The sequence below is a fragment of the Diabrotica virgifera genome, chromosome 6 (genome assembly GCF_917563875.1).
Source record: "Diabrotica virgifera virgifera chromosome 6, PGI_DIABVI_V3a".
Taxonomy (NCBI): Eukaryota; Metazoa; Arthropoda; class Insecta; order Coleoptera; family Chrysomelidae; genus Diabrotica; species Diabrotica virgifera.
In genome coordinates, this window is record NC_065448.1 from 36,211,335 (window position 1) to 36,232,941 (window position 21,607).

General features: G+C 30.9%; 1 protein-coding gene across 2 annotated transcripts in view; it reads left to right on the plus strand.

Annotated features, from left to right (window-relative positions):
- LOC126885867 (zinc finger protein 227-like) overlaps nt 1-21,201 on the plus strand; it is a 35,698-nt gene extending 14,497 nt beyond the window's left edge. For both annotated transcript variants that reach the window (XM_050652638.1, XM_050652639.1), the window contains exon 2: nt 18,026-21,201. In XM_050652638.1, the coding sequence (XP_050508595.1) occupies nt 18,026-19,527 (1,502 nt within the window). In that variant the 3' untranslated portion in view covers nt 19,528-21,201. The remainder of the gene's footprint in view (nt 1-18,025) is intronic.
- Nucleotides 21,202-21,607: the final 406 nt, after the last annotated feature.

The following is a 21,607-nucleotide window of genomic DNA, read 5'->3' on the forward strand; positions in this document are numbered from 1 at the left end:
TATAAAATAAAATAATAATTCTTCTGATTTATGCCTTTTATTCACTTTGTTATATCTACGTTACTTAAAAGATTTTTTATGAATAGTATTATTAGGGTATTAATAGTATTAATTTATTTTCTGAAATACAGGGCATGCTTTCGTTTACATATTTGCATACTAACCTTTTAATAGGGCTTTTCATTCACAGTCATTTGTTTTGAGCTTCTCTCATAATTGAAACGTTATTCCTGCAGATTTTTTTATCTACATTTGTTTCTGCTACTCCAACTGCGTTAAAAACAGGACACCATTTTATGCACTATGTTAATAATACTATTAAAGCTATTATAAAAGTATCCGAATTAAAAAAATATTCTTAAAAAGCACAAATAATACAAACAACTAAAAACAATCCACGGCAAGGCAAGGTCGCCAAGATGAAGATGCCAAGATGGCCGAAGCGAGGTCGTTGGTTGGTCGTTTTTAGTCACGTGATGCCCTCTCAAGCGCCATGCACAAAAATATATGCACGGCGAATTTGAAAATGAACGCAAAAGAAATAAATATAAATGCCTCTCTTGGGTTTTGCATAAGTTATAAGTATTTTTTTTATTAACAAAATCGCATTCCAAATTGAATATTCGCGAACAATAATTTTTATTACATTTGTATGTTTATAATCTTGGGAAACTCTTTAAATTTGACATATTATTGCACTGTAGGCCTAAAATGTCACTTAGTTTGTCTGGTATGTTATAAGTAATGTTGTATCTCTTACACGTATGTATTATTTCGCAACTTAAAATATAGGAACATTGGTAGTATGTTCACAGAATGTCTTATGGTAACATTCCAGGAATAATTTAAACAGATGTTCACCGAATGTTCCCTAAATGTCCAGGACATTCAAATATTGATAGAACTTTGGTAGTACATTCCTGGAATGTTGTGTGTTGTTAGGGTGGTCGTTTGTCTTCGGACGTGGATAATCCTGGTTCGAATCCCATACCAATCTTTACTTTTTTTATTTTTTATTTAATCAATATTGCGTTTATTAGATATTATTATATCTCTAAAATAAATCTAAGCAAAGAAATATATAACAAATAAGAAAAACTGTGTAGGTACCTATAGATTTTTAAAAATATAAAAGCCCATGTTATTTTTTTTAATAAGTACAATAGTATAAAGTAATTGTTAAAAATATTCCTACAAATTACCAATAATTAATATCAACATAATGTACCATCATCGATTTATTAATTGAATCGGTCATTTCAAAAACAACACGAGACACGAGTCACATATTCCTAATTTTACAGAAGAGCAAAGAAAACTAGGTACCTATATAGTCGAAAAATGGATGAAATGGATGACATCAAAATTCAGAGTTACCTATATTGTAGTTTTGTTCCTAATGTTTTTACTGGACTGGTGTCGTTTTTGCACACAACGTTTATCTTAAAGGAGTCTATTCCTCTCAAAAAGTTAGTTTCTGAAAATTGTGGACTTTGCTGTTTTTGAAATGACCGATTCAATTATAAGTAATTAGACATTATTTTTATTTATGAAACTATTATTACAATTTTTTAAAAAGGTAGAAGCAATACAAACATTATTCACGTCATTCGAATAAGGCCGAATTTATATTAATAACGAATGACTTTTATTTTACTGTGCAGTTCACAAATAATTATGTATTCCAATATTAACTTACTATACATACATTTATTATCTGCTAGATTTACTTAGGTCCATTTTTCAGATGTAAAAATATCTAATAAACGCAATATTGATGAAATTAAAAATAAAAAACGTAAAGTTGGTATGGGATTCGAACCACGATTATCCACGTCCGAAGACCAAAGACCATTTCTCGTCACCACCCGCTCGAACTGTCAATACATAATACTCGATAAAGTGGGATAGTCACGTCGTCGATATTCCCCTTAAATTAAAAAGAGACTACCGACCAAATAGGCTCATTTATCTCTGTCGCAACCGTCACCCATTTTAAGATCGTAAGGCGCAATCTAGAGTATTATAAATCTATGCTTACAGGGAACGTATAGGTTATGTTTTTGGGTTATCAATTTACAAATTACTATAAATATAAATTTATTTATCTTTTGATGTCATGAAATCTCAGGCTAAATGAATGATGGTCCACTAATATGTCTTAAAATGAAACTAAAAATACAGGATAAGGTAATCTATATTTTGAAAAGTTATATCACACATATCTGCTCCTGTTGTTAACACCAAGCTACAAATACAGTAGAAGATTGTTAGTAATGGATAGAATGGAAAGTTTTAAGCATGTGGCAGTCCGTCAAAATATGCTTGAAACTTTACAGAATAACACCAATGTACACCAGAATAACAGAAAGCTGTAAATAAACCATATACCTATTAATAATATGTCTATGAAATAAACACAGGTATGAACATTAACAAAATATCTAGACAATAAACAGCACTAATAGCAGAGACCTCTGTGGTCAACAATCTGAACTAGGTGGACTGTCATCCTTTTAGCCTGCATATGTAGCACCTTCATTCTTTTAGCCTAGAAGACGTATTTTTCAAAGCTGGATGGCTTGTACATCTTCATCTTTATTGCTTAGTTAGATACCATGCAATATTTTACATGAGATAACGTACAAGAAATTAGCATTATCTCCCTAATGACAAAAAATGGACCCTCATCCTTTTAGCTTTGAGCTCTTCATATGTAAGTAGGTATCTGTTTTATTATATTTATGCCCGATTTCACCAACGATACCTAAATATTTAAGAATTACCTAAATGGGTTTAGGTACTTCCTAACTCTAAAACGGATTTCACCATACGATAAGAATTGCCTAAACCGCTTAAGCATTGCCTTACGTTAGGATACGGATTTCGATCTCCCTAAACTTTAGGTATTACTTATCGTTGACAGTCAGATTATATTTTTACAATTTTGACTAATGTACTTGTGACGTTTGTCAATAATTTGCTTCTTACCTTAATTTTTCTGTTATTCTGTAATATTAGGTATATTAGTTGTAATTTTGTATTATCTTTTTATATTAATAATAACGAGTGATCCACAATTATTGGGATCAAAGCTAGCTGTGCAAAAAATTACGTATGTCTTGTTTTAACCTGAATTTATATCATTGGTTTATCAATTAATTTTGATTAACATTATAAAACATAAAAAATAAGTCAAAACCAGAACTTTAATCAAAAATAAAAAGAATTAACAAAATTATAAGTAACAATAATAAATAAAAACAAACAAGATCTCTACATAACCTTACTTTTCTTGTTAAGTTGACGTACATTGCAAAGTTGACGTAAACCAGGGTTGGAAAAAACACGTACATTGCAAAGTTGACGTAAACCAGGGTTGGAAAAAACCCGGGTTTTTTTTTAAGTCCAACCCGACGGGTTTTTTTGGGTTTTTCAGGATTTTTTCGGGTTTTTTGGGGATTTTCAGTTTTTTATTGATTTGATATATAGTTACGACGACTTACAGGGGAAGAAGAGGAAACAGTCGAACAATGGGTTGCATCGAATCTTTCTGATGAGTTTTTGGCAGTGATGTTATCATTCAAGATAAGGATACAGATATGCTCCCCGCAACACTTTTCAAAGAAGAACTTGTCAAAAAATTCTCAACAAAAAAATGGTGGAAGCTGATATCAATAAAAAATAAAAAAACAAATAAAATACCATATGAATTTTGTATTTATATTAATAATTTATAATCTTTCTTCTCATGTCCAGCTTCATCTGCATCTATTGATCGGATTTTTTCTTCATATGGATTAATATGGACTAAGCTTCGCAACAGATTAGGTGCCGATAGAGCTGCAAACTTGGTAAAAATATATAATCATTTAAGAACCGAGTCCTCATCCTCGACCGAGTCTAACGAATAACGAATGGGAATTGGGAATGTGACAAAAATACAGATTTTGATTTTCCTGATAACTAATATGCTTTGCTGATGCTTTGTTTAACAAGAAACTTGTTTATTTTTTTATTTGTCTATATACCATGTTTAATAAGTGTTTTATTAGTTTAGTTTCAGTTTCTCTCGTTTTGTATTCACCTACTACTTACTTCATGGTATTTATGCTAGTTTTTGTTTTTATTCAGAAATAAATATGACGTTCATTCAACTGAAAATTTGCTATTTTTGAAAAACCCCAAAAACCCAATAATAGTGGGTTTTATCAATTGAAAAAACCCGAAAAAACCCTCTGGGTTTTATAAGATGGGGAAATTCTATGCCAACCCTGACGTAAACTGGTAAGTATATCTGAATTAAGAATAGACATGCACTGTATAGCTATCTCTGTCGTTCACAGCCACCTATGGTGACAATAATTTTGGATCACACGTTATACTATGTGTTGGAAAATATAGAAAATCCTTTGGATTTTTTTACAGGTCTGTTGACAAAATTATATAGTCTACCTACTACCTAAAAAACTAGTGTTGTGTTTCAAAAACCCATTCATTATATAACTAAAAGTGTGTCATTAAGGCTATGGGTACATAATTCGCAAATATTTTACGTGTATCCCTACTTTTTCTGTCTTTACACGGCAAATTACGTGTAGTAAAATTCACACTGGTATGGATATGTAAACATTACTAGAATGCCATTCTACTTGAAAATGTCATCATTAATTTAAAGAGATGGGTTTTGAATGTTCTTGGATAACTGTTATTTTGAATTTTGGAATTTTTGAATGTTCTTGATAACTGAATTGCAAATTATTAATTCAGTTAATAAATGTGATAATTTTTTCACTAAGTATGTATTCAGTGATTGTAATAATTTATTTGTACAACAAAGACTAATACTCAATCGAGAAAAGAGGAAAAGTGTTAAAGTGATTTTTTAATAATATATTGTTATGGAACGCTTACAATTTTGAACATCTTTAACAACAAAATACTTGGATCACAGAATATATTATCCTGATGTATTCTCTGCTTGGATCTTCCACAAATAATACACAATAAATAAATGTCAAAATTTCCTGGCGATTTGCGGAAAATAACTTTTTATTAAGTTCACGTCTTAAATCAATTATTTATCAAATATCAATAATATTTAATCAATAACTCAACATATTCCCGATGCAATGTCAAATATTTAAAATTGTCAGTGTCTGACTGACAATATGTGCTGATAATATTATATTCGGCTGAGTGCGTTGTAAGACAAAGATAGATTTGGAAAATATTACCACGGCATTGTGTTCATTTTTTTCGAATCCTGAAAAAACCAATATATATTTTTGAAAAATTTAAACGCAGAATGAAACACTAAATTATTACCGAGGGCCGAAAGTCCCTTAGAATAAATAAAAAGTTTATTTTGAATTATATATTTGAAATTAAAAATCACACTAAATTTTCTCTTAGTTTGTCACCCCTGTAACTTATTAAAATAAACATTATAGAAGTTCTCAGGGACTTTCGGCCCTCGCTAATAACGTAATCTTTCATTCTGCGTTGAAATTTTTCAAAAAAACTTATTAGTTTTCTCAGGATTCGAAAAAAATGAATCCCCATTTGAATAGCATTGCAGCCGAAAATACGTACCGATCCTCTTAAAAAATTAATAATAAAAAGCAATTTTCAACATATTATTTATTTTAAAATTATTTCATTAATGACAATTCAACTAACTTAAATTTTTCGTCATATGTGAAATTTACAACTCTTTCCTTTTCCTCCATTTCACTGTACATATACAAATAACATACAAGACTATATTTATTATATACAAACTTAGTGCACAAATAACCAACTACTAAATAAAATAACTATAACAGTACAAAACTGAATAAAACGAAATTGGTAAACAAACAATAATGACAAATTTATTCCACTAGCAGACACACTGGAGGGGTAATCTGTTATGTACGTAGTCATATTATTTACCGAGAATTGAAACAATTTTCAATTCAAATGGAGTATTGGTGCACACTTCTTAAAGTAACGATTGGTCAAAAGCATTTAATTATTGGTGGTGTATATAGATCACCAAATGTATCTAGTGCTGTATTTTTTGATTTTCTTCAAGAATTATTTGAGTTAGAAGAAATATGTACAAATGACATTGTAATGTTGGGAGATTTTAATGTAAATGTGTTAAATGTTTCTGTAGTTGGGACTAAACTCTTAAATATTATTCAAGCAGCTGGATGTAAACAAATCGTTAAAATACCAACACGAATTACTGCAAACTCCAGAACTCTAATATATCTAATTATCACAAATTGCAAACTTCAAGAAACTGACCGAACTTTTCCGAAATTTACTGATCACGACATTATTGGTACGTCCATTAATATTTGTGCAAAAAAGAATTTAAAAATGGTATCTTCAAGATATGGGAAAATGGAAAATGAACAATGTACAAATACAAGAATTACTATTTGCAGATGATATGGTATTGTTAGCTGACACGGAAGAGAAACTGCAACAAATAATAAACACTTATATAAAAGAACTAAGAAAAATGAACATGGAAATAAACACAGATAAAAGTAAAACAATGGTTATGGCAACTACAAAAAAAGTGATAAAAATTAAGGTAGAAGGACAAGTTTTGGAGCAAGTAAACAGCTACAACTACTTAGGTACAATTATTGAAGAAGATGGTAAAATAGATAAAGAAATAAACAATAAAATAGGAAAAGCAGGGATAATTTATAATACATTAAGAAATACGTTCTTTGGAAAGAAAGAGGTACCCAAAGAAGTCAAAACACAAGTGTACCAAAAAGTGGTTCGACCATCAATTGTGTATGGGAGTGAGCCGTGGACGCTAACAAAGAACAACAAAAGAAAAATCAAAGCTACAGAGATGAGATTCTTGAGAAAAATAGAAGGGGTCACACGAAGAGACAAAATAAGAAACGACACAATAACTCAAGCTCTAAAGATAAACCCCATAGAGACAATTATAGGGGAACGACAGTTAGGATGGTTGGGCCACATCCACAGACTAAACGACACAAGAATAACGAAAAAAGTATATGAAGTCGAGAGTACAAGGGAAAAATAAAGTATGTCGCCCAAGAATGAGATGGGAAGAACAAGTTAGACAAGAAGCAGAGAAGAGAGGACTGCAATGGAGTATGGCAAAACAATTGGCTCAAAATAGAACAGCATGGAAAAGAAGTATCAAAGAAGCACCACAAGATTAAAACATATGGACAGAAAAATGGGTCAAATAAGTAATTTATATTTATTAAAATTGTATTGTTAAAATAAAAGTATTGTATAATACTGGGGAACAATTTGAAACTTAATTTCTGTTGAGTTAGATTTTTAAGCTGTTTTTTATAGAATTAGGCATGCTGATTTCAAAACTGTTTTTAGTTTTCTTCTATCACGTCACGTTCGTTTTCTATGTGGGTGGGGCGCCTGGTGGGGGTAATGACGCTCTGATAACTGCAACTTGTCTAGACTTGCCTGTTATGTCTGTTATACTGTGGTGAAACGTTGTGTGTCGGTTAGCAGTATTTAGTATTTTGTTACTGAAGTGTATAGAATTGTTTAGTGTGTTTAAACTGAAACGTTTCCTCATGGCTACCTCTGCTCCTATACGTCGTAAGTGCGAAAACAGCCCCGATTCGTTTTGTTACATATGTGGCAGTTTTACCATTCCCAGTCAAAGGACAAACATTAGTACATTTGTCAGACACAGTGGCGGCTCGTCAGAGGAGGCAAGGGAGGCTCAGCCTCCCCATAAATTTTTTACACACTCTATACTGTTTTGTTTATCATGAATCGCGAAAACAACAATTACTCTCACTATTATACAACGTGTAAATTCCATATTATCACTAATTGTCCATACGTACGGAGCATTAGCATTAGAACACATGATCGCGTCTCAGTTTTATTACATACATATTATTGTAGGCAGGACCCTGGGTTATCCCGAGATGCACGAACGGAGCCGAGAAGCCCAGCTTTCTCCGTTGCTAATGCTCCGTGCAGCGCAGCAGGCGTTTAAGGAGACCCGGTCTCCTAACAGTGGCATCTACGGTGCCATCACACGCTGCCCGGAGATATACCAAGGGAGGCAGTGTAGCTTCTCAGCTCCGTTGGGTGGTTGGGTGCGTCTCGGGACAACGAATTTTAGGGTCCTGACTAAAAATAATGAAAAATCTAAAAGTGCGAATTTTGTTATGAAATTTGGTATGTGAGGTTATAATAATATTTGGAACAACTTGCTCAAATAACTTTTTCCGATATCTCTAACTCAAAGCAAAATATCGGTAATTTATCGTGTTTTTGAATTCGCAGTAGGCCGCGTTTAGAATTAAAAAAATTCAGTTGAGTATCTTAAAAAATTTGAAGCTTCATTATGTATGGACTGCAAAACTTCAAATCTGTATTTATTTTGATATGCATAGGTATCTATTTACAAATAGATGGAATTGTTAAGTAAACGAAACAAACTTTGGCATTAAACTTTTACTATTAGACTAACTATTTTTAAAATGATGATATCATGAAATTATGAATTAGGATGATATTATGAAATGTAAATAAAAAATGGTCAAAAGATGGGGCCTTAAATTACATTTTTTGGCGCATTTTTTTGCTAGTGCAAATTTGTCTAGATATTTTACAGTTAGGTATAGCCTCCCCTATTGTAAAAATCACGAGCCGCCACTGGTCAGACAAGCATATTTTGCCTATTTCAAAGTGAAACTTGGTGATCAAGATAAAGTATGGGCCCCTCATAAAGTGTGTAAACAGTGTGTTGAGGGTTTACGGATGTGGACCAAGGGAAATCGTGCTAAACTTCCATTTGGTATACCTATGATTTGGCGTGAGCCCAAAGATCATTCAAGTGATTGTTACTTTTGTATAGTGAAAATATCAGGATATAACAAGAAAAACAAATGTAAAATAGAGTATCCTAGTTTACTGTCAGCTATACGTCCAGTGCCGCATTCAACCGAAATCCCCGTGCCAGTTTTCAATGAATTTATCTCTTTGGAAGAAGGGGAATATGGATATGGTGCAGATGAATGCGACTTCAACGATGAAGATTTCGAAATTGAAGATGACTCTGTACGTAAGGGATTCGAGCAGCAAGAGCTAAATGATTTGGTACGAGATTTGGGACTATCCAAAAAAGCTTCAGAGCTCTTAGCATCACTACTGAATGAGAAAAATTTGCTTGAAAAGGGAGCCAAGGTATCCTATTTTCGAACACGAGAAAGGGCATTTCTGCAATATTTTCAAAGTGAAAGTGGATTTGTGTTTTGCCATAATGTAAGTGGTTTAATGGAAGAATTGGGAATTTCAAATTATAACGCATCTGACTGGAGACTGTTTATAGATAGCTCAAAGCGGAGCTTGAAATGTGTTCTCCTCCATAATGGAAATTTATTTGGTTCTGTTCCAATTGGCCATTCAGTTTGTTTGCGTGAAGAATATGACGACATAAAGAAGGTCATTGCTCTGTTGCAATATCACATGCATCAATGGATCATTTGTGTCGACCGTAAATTGGTCTGCTTCCTACTTGGTCAACAACGTGGATACACAAAGTATCCCTGCTTTTTGTGTATGTGGGACAGCAGAGCTCGTGCGCAACATTGGGTGCAGTCGAATTGGCCGCCAAGACCGGACCTGAGACCTGGTGATCCAAACATTGTAAATCAGCCACTTGTTGACAGGAAGAAGATTATATTTCCACCTCTGCATATAAAATTAGGTCTCATGAAGCAATTTGTTAAAGCTTTGCCAACTGAAGGAGACTGTTTCAAGTATCTCGTGTCGAAATTTCCTAGCTTGTCGTTTGAAAAGATAAAGGCCGGGGTTTTTGATGGTCCACAGATTCGGCAGCTTCTTACAGATGAACATTTCGTGGTCACAATGTCAGAAATTAAAAAGAATGCTTGGTTGGCATTCAAAAACATTGTTAGACTTTCTTGGAAATACACGGGCACTGAATTACGCCGACATTGTCCAGCACCTCTTGGAGAGCTTCCAAAAGCTAGGTTGCAACATGAGCATTAAAGTGCATTTTTTACATAGCCACCTTGCTAATTTCCCGGACAATCTTGGTGCGGTTAGTGATGAGCAGGGTGAGCGTTTCCATCAAGATTTGAAGGTCATGGAAGCACGGTACCAGGGTAGATGGGATGTACATATAATGGCTGACTATTGTTGGAGCATCAAGCGCGAATGTACACAAACTGAACACTCCAGAAAAAGCCATAAACGCAAATGTTTGTCTTAATTTGTAAGTACTGTTTATTAATTCAACAATTTTATTTGTATGAACTCGATTTAATTTAAATTAAATGATTTGTAAACTATATAATTGGTACGCTTATATTTTATGTTCCTTTATATTCATGATTTTTATGATTTTTGAGGATATCCTGTAGTTTAAAAAGTTGACGTGATAGACAAAATCTGAGGTTATTCTCAGATTCAGACGCCAAAAATTAGTGAAAAACAAGTGTCAGATCTAACTCAACAAAAAATGTGTTCCCCAGTGTAATTATTAAAATGTATTGAAATGTAGATATTGAACTAGTTGTAAACAGCCCAACACCAAAAGGTACGAATGGGCTTAACTGATTCAATAAAAAAAAAATAAAAAAAAAATCTTCAAGATATATTACGCCTGAGAAAATTGAAGCAATTAACATTGATTTAATTGGAAAAGATTGGAATTATTCATCTACCAATGTTGACGTTTTGTATGAATACTTTTTAGATAATATCAGAAGCAGTTTGGATAAGATAGCACCAACCCAACATAAATTCTGTTCTGATAGTAGTTATTGGATTGATGAAGAAGTACGAAATTTACAAAGAGAAAGAGACATCTGTTTTTCAACATTTCGGTATACGAATAATCCATTAGATTTTCAACGGTACAAACGGAAGAGAAATGAAGTTGTTACTTTAATTAGAAGAAAGGAAAAAATATTTTACGAGCAAAAAATTGATCAATGTCGCTATGACAGTAAAAGAATGTGGAGTACTTTAAAAGAAATTGTAAATAGTAGTAATAATACATCGAATTTTAGCATATTAGATAGTAGGTTAAATGTTACTAAAGACTTAAATAAGTTTTACTTTGATAGTATTGAGGGGATTGCTCAAAATATTCCTAGATCCTCAAATTTTTCTGAAATACAGCTTGATATTGTTTCTAAGATTGATCCTTTTCCCATCATTTCACTTGGTAAATTGCATAAAGTGGTAAGTAGTTTAAAAAATAAAGCAACTGGTGACGATATTCTGACAGTGTCACTGTTGAAAGGGATATTTTCAGTGGTTGGTTACCCATTGTTAAACATAGTTAATACCTGCCTGCAAGCAGGAGTTCTGCCGTCAGTATTAAAATGTAGTACCATAATACCTGTACCAAAAATAAGTAAACCACAGGCGTTTGAAGATTTTAGGCCGATTAATTTACTTCCGATAATCGAAAAAATCATTGAATTATTAGTTTATGATCACTTATTTAACTATTTAAATGAATATAATTTGCTGTTTGTAAATCAATCTGGTTTTAGATGTAGGCACTCTACTGAAACTGCATGCCAGTTAGTATGTAACACATGGAAGAAAGATATAGATGACGGTAAAATAGTAATTAGTGTCTTTGTAGATTTAAAAAGGGCTTTTGGAACAATAGACAGGCAGATGTTATTAACGAAATGCAAAAATTATGGAGTAACTGGAGTTGTGTTCAAATGGCTAGAAAATTATGTAAACGGTAGATGTCAAAAAACCAAAGTAAATAATAATATTTCAGACGAAATAGGTACTATATATGGAGTTCCCCAAGGAAGCGTTCTTGGACCATTATTATTTATTTTATATATAAATGATTTACATCTCTATCTTAAAAATTCATTTGTAAATCTGTTTGCAGGTGATACATTAATTTCTGTCTCTGGGCAAGATTTTAATAATTTAGTTCAAACAATAAATGATGAATTAGATATTCTTAATAATTGGCTGATGGCAAATAAATTGAAACTAAATGCTCAAAAAACTAAGTGTATGATTTTAGGTACTAAGATAAATTGTTCTAAATTTAATCAAGGAAATTTTAGTATTAAAATAGGTGAAGATATAATAAGTTATGTAGATGAAATTAAATATCTTGGAATTTTATTTGATCCACAGTTAAATTTTACCAAACATATAAATTTTCTGTGTAAAAAAATTGGTAAAAAAATCGGTTACTTCTCTAGAATATCTAAAGGGCTTTCCCGATGGTCTAGGAAGGTTGTGTATAATACAATAATATTTCCGCATTTTAATTATTGTATGTCACTGTTTATTTCATGTTCAAATGAACAGGTATATCGTTTGCAGTTGCTTCAAAATAAAGCTATGAGAATTGTCCTTGGATGTAGCAAGTATACCTCTATAAACTTTATGCTGGAAACATTAAATTTTTTAGATGTTAATCAGCTTATTACTGAGTCATGTTTGGTGTTAATATTTAAAATTATTAACAAGCAAGCTCCTCAATACTTCAATAATTATGTCATTAAAAGATCACTTTTGTTAGGTCAGTATAATTTAAGATTTGATAATTATCATATTGAAAGGTTCAATACAAGTGCCATGGAAAAAACTCTTTTTGTTGAAGGACTAAGAATATATATAACAGTCTACCATCTAGCATAAAAGATTCACCAAATGTTAAAATCTTCAAAAGTAAGTTAAAAAAATTGTATTTTAAGAATTAGTTGATTTTTCGTTTTTAAGTTATATTTATTTAAATATTTGTAAATGTTTATTTGTAATGTAATAGCTAAAAAGCTAAATAAATCCTATTACTACTACAAATAATCGAAAAAGTAAGGAAATGTCATTTTCATTTTATTCTTCTTTTTATTTATCAAAAATAGTTCAAACGTACCCTAGGTGATATCTAGGAAAGCATTTCCTAGATAAGCAGTTCTTTTAGTTGTGAAATGCGATTATTCCTAAGTATTGACTTAAGAAGTTCTTATCGATAAGAATTACTGAATAAGGCAACTGTTTAGGTATCGTTGGTGAAATCCACGGTTATTAGACTTTATTACGGTTGTCTTGTCCGACGGTGGTGGGGAGACTTATATTTTTGACTTTACGTCACAAGAGTTTACATTCCCATATTTTTAAATTATTTTCGATCATTGAATGTGTGTTATTGTGTATATATGTGTATTATTTGTGTTATTATGAAATAATAAGACAAATAGTACACATTTTATCTTATACCGGGTGGTGAATCGTAAAAAGGGCCATATGAAACTCGATGTAAAATTCTGAATTGTTGAATTCCTGCTTCCCTAATTATTCTACATCAAAAGTCATGAGAGAATACTTGTAGAGAATTAAAATCTGTATTAAAATCAAAAGTTAAAATTGTTCTACGATTTAGATGCAATCCAAAATTTAAAAAATATAATACATTTGCCACAATAGGTATGCGTGTAAAAGTAAGGCCACACGTTACTATTTAACTGACAGTGCTCACACCATTGACTGAATAAAAAAAAATCTTTATTATTAATCCTTTCTCCGCAACTGAGGTTATCTTATCAACTGTATTGTTTTTAAACAATAGATGATAAAATAAAAATATTGACAGTTCAAAAATGTGAACATTATTGCATTGTGTGTGGCCTAAGTTTGGGCTGAAAACTAAAATGTATTACATTTTTACAAAATTTTGGAATATGTTTAATTATGTAGACCAATTTTAACAGTTATTTCCAATACAGATTTCAATCCTCTTCAAATAGTTTCTAATGTCTTTTAATGTAAAATAATTATGAGGGAAGCTGGAATTCAACAGTTCAGAATTTTACATCGAGTTAATGCAAAACTTTGACGCATGTCAAAATTCTCAATGTGTTTTAATTGTATTCATTTTTTTCGAATCCTGAGAAAACTAATAAATATTTAAAAAAAATTTAAACTCAGAATGAAAAACTACATTATTACCGAGGGCTGAAAGTCCCTGAAAACTTCTCTAATGTTTATTTTAATAAGTTACAGGCTGAAAATAAAAGAGAAGTGTGATATTTAATTTCAAATATTTCATTCAATAGAATCTGCTTGTTTATTCTAAGGGGCTTTCCGCCCTCGGTAATAATGTAATCTTGCATCCTGCGTTTAAATTTTTCTAAAATACTTGGTTTTCTCTGGATTCGAAAAAAAATCATATTACGATTCAAATGGCAGTAAACTCTCGTGACGTAATCTCACCCTTAACTTCATTGGTTAGTCGATTTAGGCAACCGTAGTAATGTCTAAGAACCGTGGGTGAAATCGAGCATTACTGTTTTTATTTTTTACTTTACTATAAAAAGATCCTCTACTATAAAAATATAAATTTCACCTAATTTTATCACGACTTGGAATAATCGAGGTATCTGACAACTTTTTTAGTTGTTATTGTAGACATATACAAAGAAACCTACTGGCTTCATGCCAAGAGTTCGGAGCCGTTTTTTAATTATTAACAATGCAGTGCAAAAACTCTTGCACTGCAAATCTTAAAAGATTGTAACTTAATTCTTGTTCTCTATTTCTTAAGTTTTTACTTAGTTACATTGAATATTAATTTGTTTTGTTGTATAATCCACGTTTACAATAATTATGTGATATATTTGATTTAAAATGGATTCAGGATTTTTTTATATTTTGGCAACTATGCCAACTTAGATCTCTGGCGTAAATAATGACGTGCAACAGTAAGTAAATTAGATGGACTGTATGTAATAATTAACTGTTTCTCCCATATTTGGCAGTAGTATAATTAGGAATAACTTTTTTACCAGCTAATTATAATTTTGGTTTTAACTACAGTTTAAGGGAATATAGGAGACATTTACAAATTAAGTGTATAGGTAATAGGTAGATGATATTTTGTTAACATGATCAACTTCAGACTTCAGATATAGTTCTTCCACTCTAACTATTCCCATGTGACAGGATTCATTTTCAAAGTATGTAGTTAAATCAGAACATAAAGTGAAACATATCGCACCCTCAGTGCAAGACTGCAGTAAATAAGTCAAAAAAAGTAAGTTTTGAGATAAAGACGATTTTGTTTATTTTCGTGCCTTTATTGCTGTGCTAATGTTGGTGTGAGAGTTGTGATATTTAGCCGGTTGAGCATTTGAAAGTTACTAAAGTTTTACACTGGATAGATATGCATGTTTACAAGCGAATGGCATGATTACTTCATTTTCATAAAATTTTTGGCTTCCAACAGTTTTGCACTGAGGGTGCGATATGTCGATGTGTAGTATAGGTAGGGTTACCATATGTCCGGACAGTCCAGATTTGAAAGATGTTCAGATTGGTGTCCGGATATGAGAAATGGCCAGGATTTTCTCTTTACTAAAAAAAATGAAAAACACTAGGCCTAACGGTGGGAAATTTCATTCTGCGCAGCACCTTAGGTCTAAAGTATGTTAAAACATAGGTGTATATCGATGGTTATACTGCAAAACCTCGTAAGTCAATTTTTGGTTCAATGCGACTAACGAATTTTTGAAGTGAAAAAAAAATGGCCTTTTTTTTCAGAACAGAAAGATTAGCATCAGAGATACGAAAAAATGTTTAGATATGAAATTGTAGCCTATTTAATTCCCAAGAACCTGGTTTGAAAAATTTTTTCTACGGCAAAAATTGGGTGAGCTATTTACAATTAAAACTTGTAATAACATGCAAAAACCACCTTTACCAACCTTTTCAAAGTTACCTCTTTTTGCGACTGAGGATTTTAAAGAGGATTTAATGTTAATAGGCTTATAGATCTTGTAAAATCCTACAAAATTCTTTTTTAACAAACATTCTAAGATAAAAAATAAAAAAGTTACGGTTAAAAAATCATTATATTTTTTTTGAAAAAAAAAGGAGAAATCCAATTGGTAGCATAATAGTGTTAGTTAGCGATGTTTTTAGCCATTGGCCTTATTCATTCCTCTTTATTTATATATTATTAATAGATGCTAGAAGTTTGACTGGCTTAGAATGATTAGTTTTTAAAAAACTGGAGTTAAAAGCGAATAACAAATTTTTGTAGTTTGGTAAAAAATGCCATTTTCTTCAGAATAGAAAGATTAGCATCAGAGATAGGAAAAATGTTTAAATATTACATTGTAGGTTATTTCATTCTCAAGAACTTGGTGTAAAAAATTTTTTCTACGGCAAAAATTGAGTGAATCGTAAATAAGTACTATCGAAAAACATTGATTTTTTCGATATAAAACTAACACTTTCGATAGCGAATAAATCGAAAACTATTAATTTTATCAAAAAAATGTATAGACCGTTTTTTGCTTAGAATTAATGTTTTTATTAACTTTTGCGCTCAAAATATAATAAAAAATTTCCACCCCCGAGATGGGGTGGCAGCCACCCCCATAGTAAAAGTGCCTTTCGGCATCATATATATTTTGATCCTTGAACTATCCACTACTTATTCTCAAATTTTCAAGCAAATCGATCCATTCTGTAAAAATTGCCTGGTGAAAAGCTTCTGTTTCTGGACTATGGCTATGATTACATATTTCTATTTTGACTTTAAAACTGATAATTATATCCTTATTAATGAATATTTAGATTCAGTCGACCGGGAAAGGATTATTGATGAGACAGATATAAATAATAGAGTTGATAAATTTTATGAAGTGTTAGATTCCTGTATTAATCTATTTGTACCAAAAACTAGACGCAAAAACTCAAAATTTCCGAAATGGTACACTCCTCATTTAAAACATATATTATTTCAAACGAAGATTGCTCATGAAAAATACAAAATGACAGGATCTAAGAATGATTATGATCTTTTTTCTAATTTGCGTCAAGAATATAGGGATTGTTATAAAACGTATCATCAGATTCACCTAAATAATTTACAAACTGCTATGTATGATAAAAAAAAGATTTTTGGAATTATGTAAATAATAAAAGAAAATGTTTTGATTTGCCAAACACAATGAAATATGAGAATATAACTTCTGATCATTCCCAAAATATAGCAAATTTGTTTAGTAAATTTTTTAATTCAACCTATGTTACTAGTAATACAGTTTATTAAGCTGTAAAGTCTGATAATAGTCTGAAAATAGTTTTTGTTGAAATTTGTGATATTACTGTATTAGATGTATTTGAATTTATATCTAAGATTGATCTAAAAGTAAGTTGTGGACCTGATAATATATCTGTAGATTTATATAAGTAGATTTATTCTGTAGTTCCAACTACAAATTTTTCTTGTACTCTATACATTAACTTATCACCAAATTCATATTGAGCTGCCATATTTTTAACTTTAATATACCATTCATTTATAGCTTCATCTTCCTGCCTCAATTCCTCAAACATTATTCTTCTTCTATAAACTGCAATGCGAGGTATAAATTGACTTTTTATTAGTGCCATAATATCATCAAATGATTTATCTTTTGGTTTACTAGGGGCACATAGGTTTTTTAACACTTTATAAATGCCCTCACTAAGTAGTTTTAATAATACCGCAACTTTTCTTCCTTCTTCCACTAAGTTAGCAAATAGATATTGCTCCAACCTTTCTTCAAATATTTCAAAATCATCGCCACTTATGAACGTTGCTAACGAAGATATATTTCCTGCATGTACAACAGTTATTGTTTATGAACCACACGGCTCCAATCGGGGCCTGAATTTCGTCTCAACTTTTTGGCATTTATAGTAATCTCTACATATACTAAAAATATGTAAACAAATGAAATTCTTGAAATATAAATTATCACTTTTCCTTTTATCTCGTCGTCAAATTACTAGTACTTTTATTTAATCCAAACTTCTACATGTTGCCAGTAACCAGTAACTCAGGGAATTGGAGTACCCGGTAAATGTCCCGGTTTTTATCCTATTTTAAGCTTCATTACTTGGACTATATTGCATTTATTTGTTTATGCTTTCATTTTCACTTATTTTTGAATATTTATATTATAGTTAGTTTGAATTTTAGGATATCTCCAAGAAGAAAACAAAATGGAAATTACGGAGACACCAATTGGACATTCATCTACCGAAGGAAGTTATATGAGAACACATGCTGAAGGAACGACATTAAATGAGAATGTGAAAGTTACGACTGTACAAGGACCTTACAAGTGCGAAATTTGTTTTAAACAATTTAATGAAGCAGGTAATTTAAAAACACATTTGAGAGTGCACATTGAAGAAAAACCTCATAAGTGTGAAATCTGTTTTAAGCAGTTCAGTCAAGCAGATGGTTTGAAAAGACATTTGAGAGTGCACACTGGAGAAAAACCTCACAAGTGTGAAATCTGTTTTAAGCAGTTTAGTATTAAAAGTAATTTAAAAACACATTTGAGAGTGCACACTGGAGAAAAACCTTACAGGTGTGGAATTTGTTTTAAACAATTTAGTGAAGCAGGTAATTTAAAAACACATTTGAGAGTTCACACTGGAGAAAGCCCTTACAAGTGTGACATTTGTTTTAAGCAGTTTACTAGAATATATTATTTGAAAATACATATGAGATTGCACACTGGAGAAAAACCTTACAGGTGTGAAATTTGTTTTAAACAATTTAGTGAAGCACGTACTTTAAAAACACATTTGAGCGTTCACACTGGAGAAAAACCTCACAAGTGTGAAATCTGTTTAAAACAGTTTAATAATGAGCGTAATTTAAAAAAACATTTGAGAGTGCACACTGGAGACAAACCTCATAAATGTGAAATCTGTTTTAAGCAGTTCAGTCAAGCAGGTGGTTTGAAAAGACATTTGAGAGTGCACACTGGAGAAAAACCTCACAAGTGTGAAATCTGTTTTAAGCAGTTTAGTATTAAAAGTAATTTAAAAACACATTTGAGAGTGCATACTGGAGAAAAACCTTACAAGTGTGAAATTTGTTTTAAGCAGTTTAGTCTAGCAGGTGATTTGAAAAACCATTTGAGAGTGCACACTGGAGAAAAACCTTACAAGTGTGAAATTTGTTTTAAACAATTTAGTGAAGCACGTACTTTAAAAACACATTTGAGAGTTCACACTGGAGAAAAACCTCATAAGTGTGAAATCTGTTTTAAGCAGTTCAGTCAAGCAGGTGATTGGAAAAGACATTTGAGAGTGCACACTGGAGTAAAACCTCACAAGTGTGAAATCTGTTTTAAGCAGTTCAGTCAAGCAGGACATTTGAAAGTACATTTGAAAGTGCATACTGGAGAAAAACCTTACAAGTGTGATATTTGTTTTAAACAATTTAGTGAAGCAGGTACTTTAAAAAAACATTTGAGAGTGCACACTGGAGAAAAACCTCACAAGTGTGAAATTTGTTTTAAACAATTTAGTGAAGCAGGTACTTTAAAAAAACATTTGAGAGTGCACACTGGAGAAAAACCTCACAAGTGTGAAATTTGTTTTAAACAATTTAGTGAAGTAGGTACTTTAAAAAAACATTTGAGAGTGCACACTGGAGAAAAACCTTACAAGTGCAAAATTTGAATTTACAACTTTTTTGTATTGAAGGTTTCTTGTTTGATCTTTGTTATTTTTATTAGGATATCGATGACTATTATAAACAAGTGAGGACTTAGCCCATTTCTTTGTTTAATTCCCTTAGCCCATTTAAATGTGCCTGATCTTTCTTCATTTATTTGTACTTGGCCTTCTACTTCCATATATATATTTTATAACTTTTATCATCTTTGACGTTGTTATCAAAATACAAAATTATATTAATAAATTAAACAATTTTTGTTGTTTAGTAAAAAAAATCTTCTAATAATTTAATTTAATCTGAATCATTCATATCGGCAATTTAGACATATATTATACATTTTTAAGTAGAAAACTTTAAAATAATATTGCCAATATTTATGAGTTGCGTTCCTGGGACGACTTTATTGAAACATAGTTCATTCAATTACATGAAATCAACTTTACCTTAAGAATATCGATCACAAAAATCATAGCATGTGATTTGTCTTCATAAAGACAACCACATGAAATGAAGACAGTAAAATCCTCGTGTTATTTTATTCTATTGTTAGTTAATTTTCACTGTATTACTGTTGAACTGTTTTGTATTATTTAAGTGAATAACATTTTTTTAAGATACGCTTCAACAGGCTAGTGTTCTGGTCCAAAATGTAATGGATTCTTATTGACAATTTTTTATGTAAATAAAATGGATGTCTGTATTGTAATATTCATTAATTAATTTGCTGTTTATGGTTTATCAGTGACTAAATGTTTTGATTGTAAATTTTAGCATAGATAGTGAGATTGTAAACACTTTTTTTGCCAAGTGGATATTTCTTTTCCAATTGTATTAACCCATTAATTATTAAACTTATGTAAATGTAACCTTCTGAGTAACATTTTTTTAAGATATTATTTCTTCAACAGGCTAGTGGATTGCCTGTTCCAAAATGTATTGAATTATTATTGACACTTTTTTATGTAAATAAAATGGATATCTGCAGTGTCATATCTGTTTATCAGTGGCTCAATGTTTAAAATTACATACAGTCGGAAAAATGAAAGAATACACATGAACGAACATATAAAACACGCTGTATTTTCCTGTCACTGTGTCACAAAGAAAATTGTCCAGTGCAAGTACATGTAACAATAATTATTACATGTACTTGCGTTGGCCAATTTTTTGTGTGACAAGGTGATAGAAAAATACAGCGTGTTTTATATATTTGTTCATGGGTATTCTTTCATTTTTCCTACTGTAATTTAATTAACCTTCTGATTAACATTTTTTTAAGATATTACTTTTTCAACAGACTAGTTTCTATTCCAAAATATATTGAATTTTTATTGACATTTTTTTATGTAAATAAAATGGATATCTGTATTGTACCTAATATCAATTAATCAATTTGCTGTTTATCAGTGACTAAATGGTTTATAGTTTATATTGTATAATTGAATTAACTGTCTGAATAATATTTTCGTAAGATATTACTTCTTCAACAGGCTAGAGTCTATTCCAAAATGTGTTGAATTTTTATTGACAGGTTTTTATGTATTTACTTTAATAAAATGGATATCTGTATTGAAATATCAATTAATTAATTTGCTATTTATTAGTGACTAAATGTTTTATATTATATAATTTTGTGAATTTTAGGATATAGTGAGAATGTAAAACTGAATGATGAATTAAAAACTCTACAACCTAACTAAAAGACTTATTTATTTACCTAAAATTATTTTTAAACTAATCTACCAAAAATACAGGGTGATCAACTTCTGTGACAAAGTCCAATATATCTGTTATTATACAATATATGAAAAAAAGTTGTTAATAAAAGTTATAGACACCTTTAATGTACACATTTTAAAATTAGTCAGAAATATACAGGGTCATCCATAACACGGTGCCAAACCAAAGTTATGTTTTTTTAAATAGAATACCCTATATTTTATTCAAAATCTGGTTTCTCTACATTTTTCTGATTAAAAAGATATGCCACTTGTCTAGGGTTATACCGAGCGTTTGAAAGTTATGAGCACTTTTTTTAAAAAATCATACTGATTTGATCGTCCTGTATGTTTCTAACGGTGT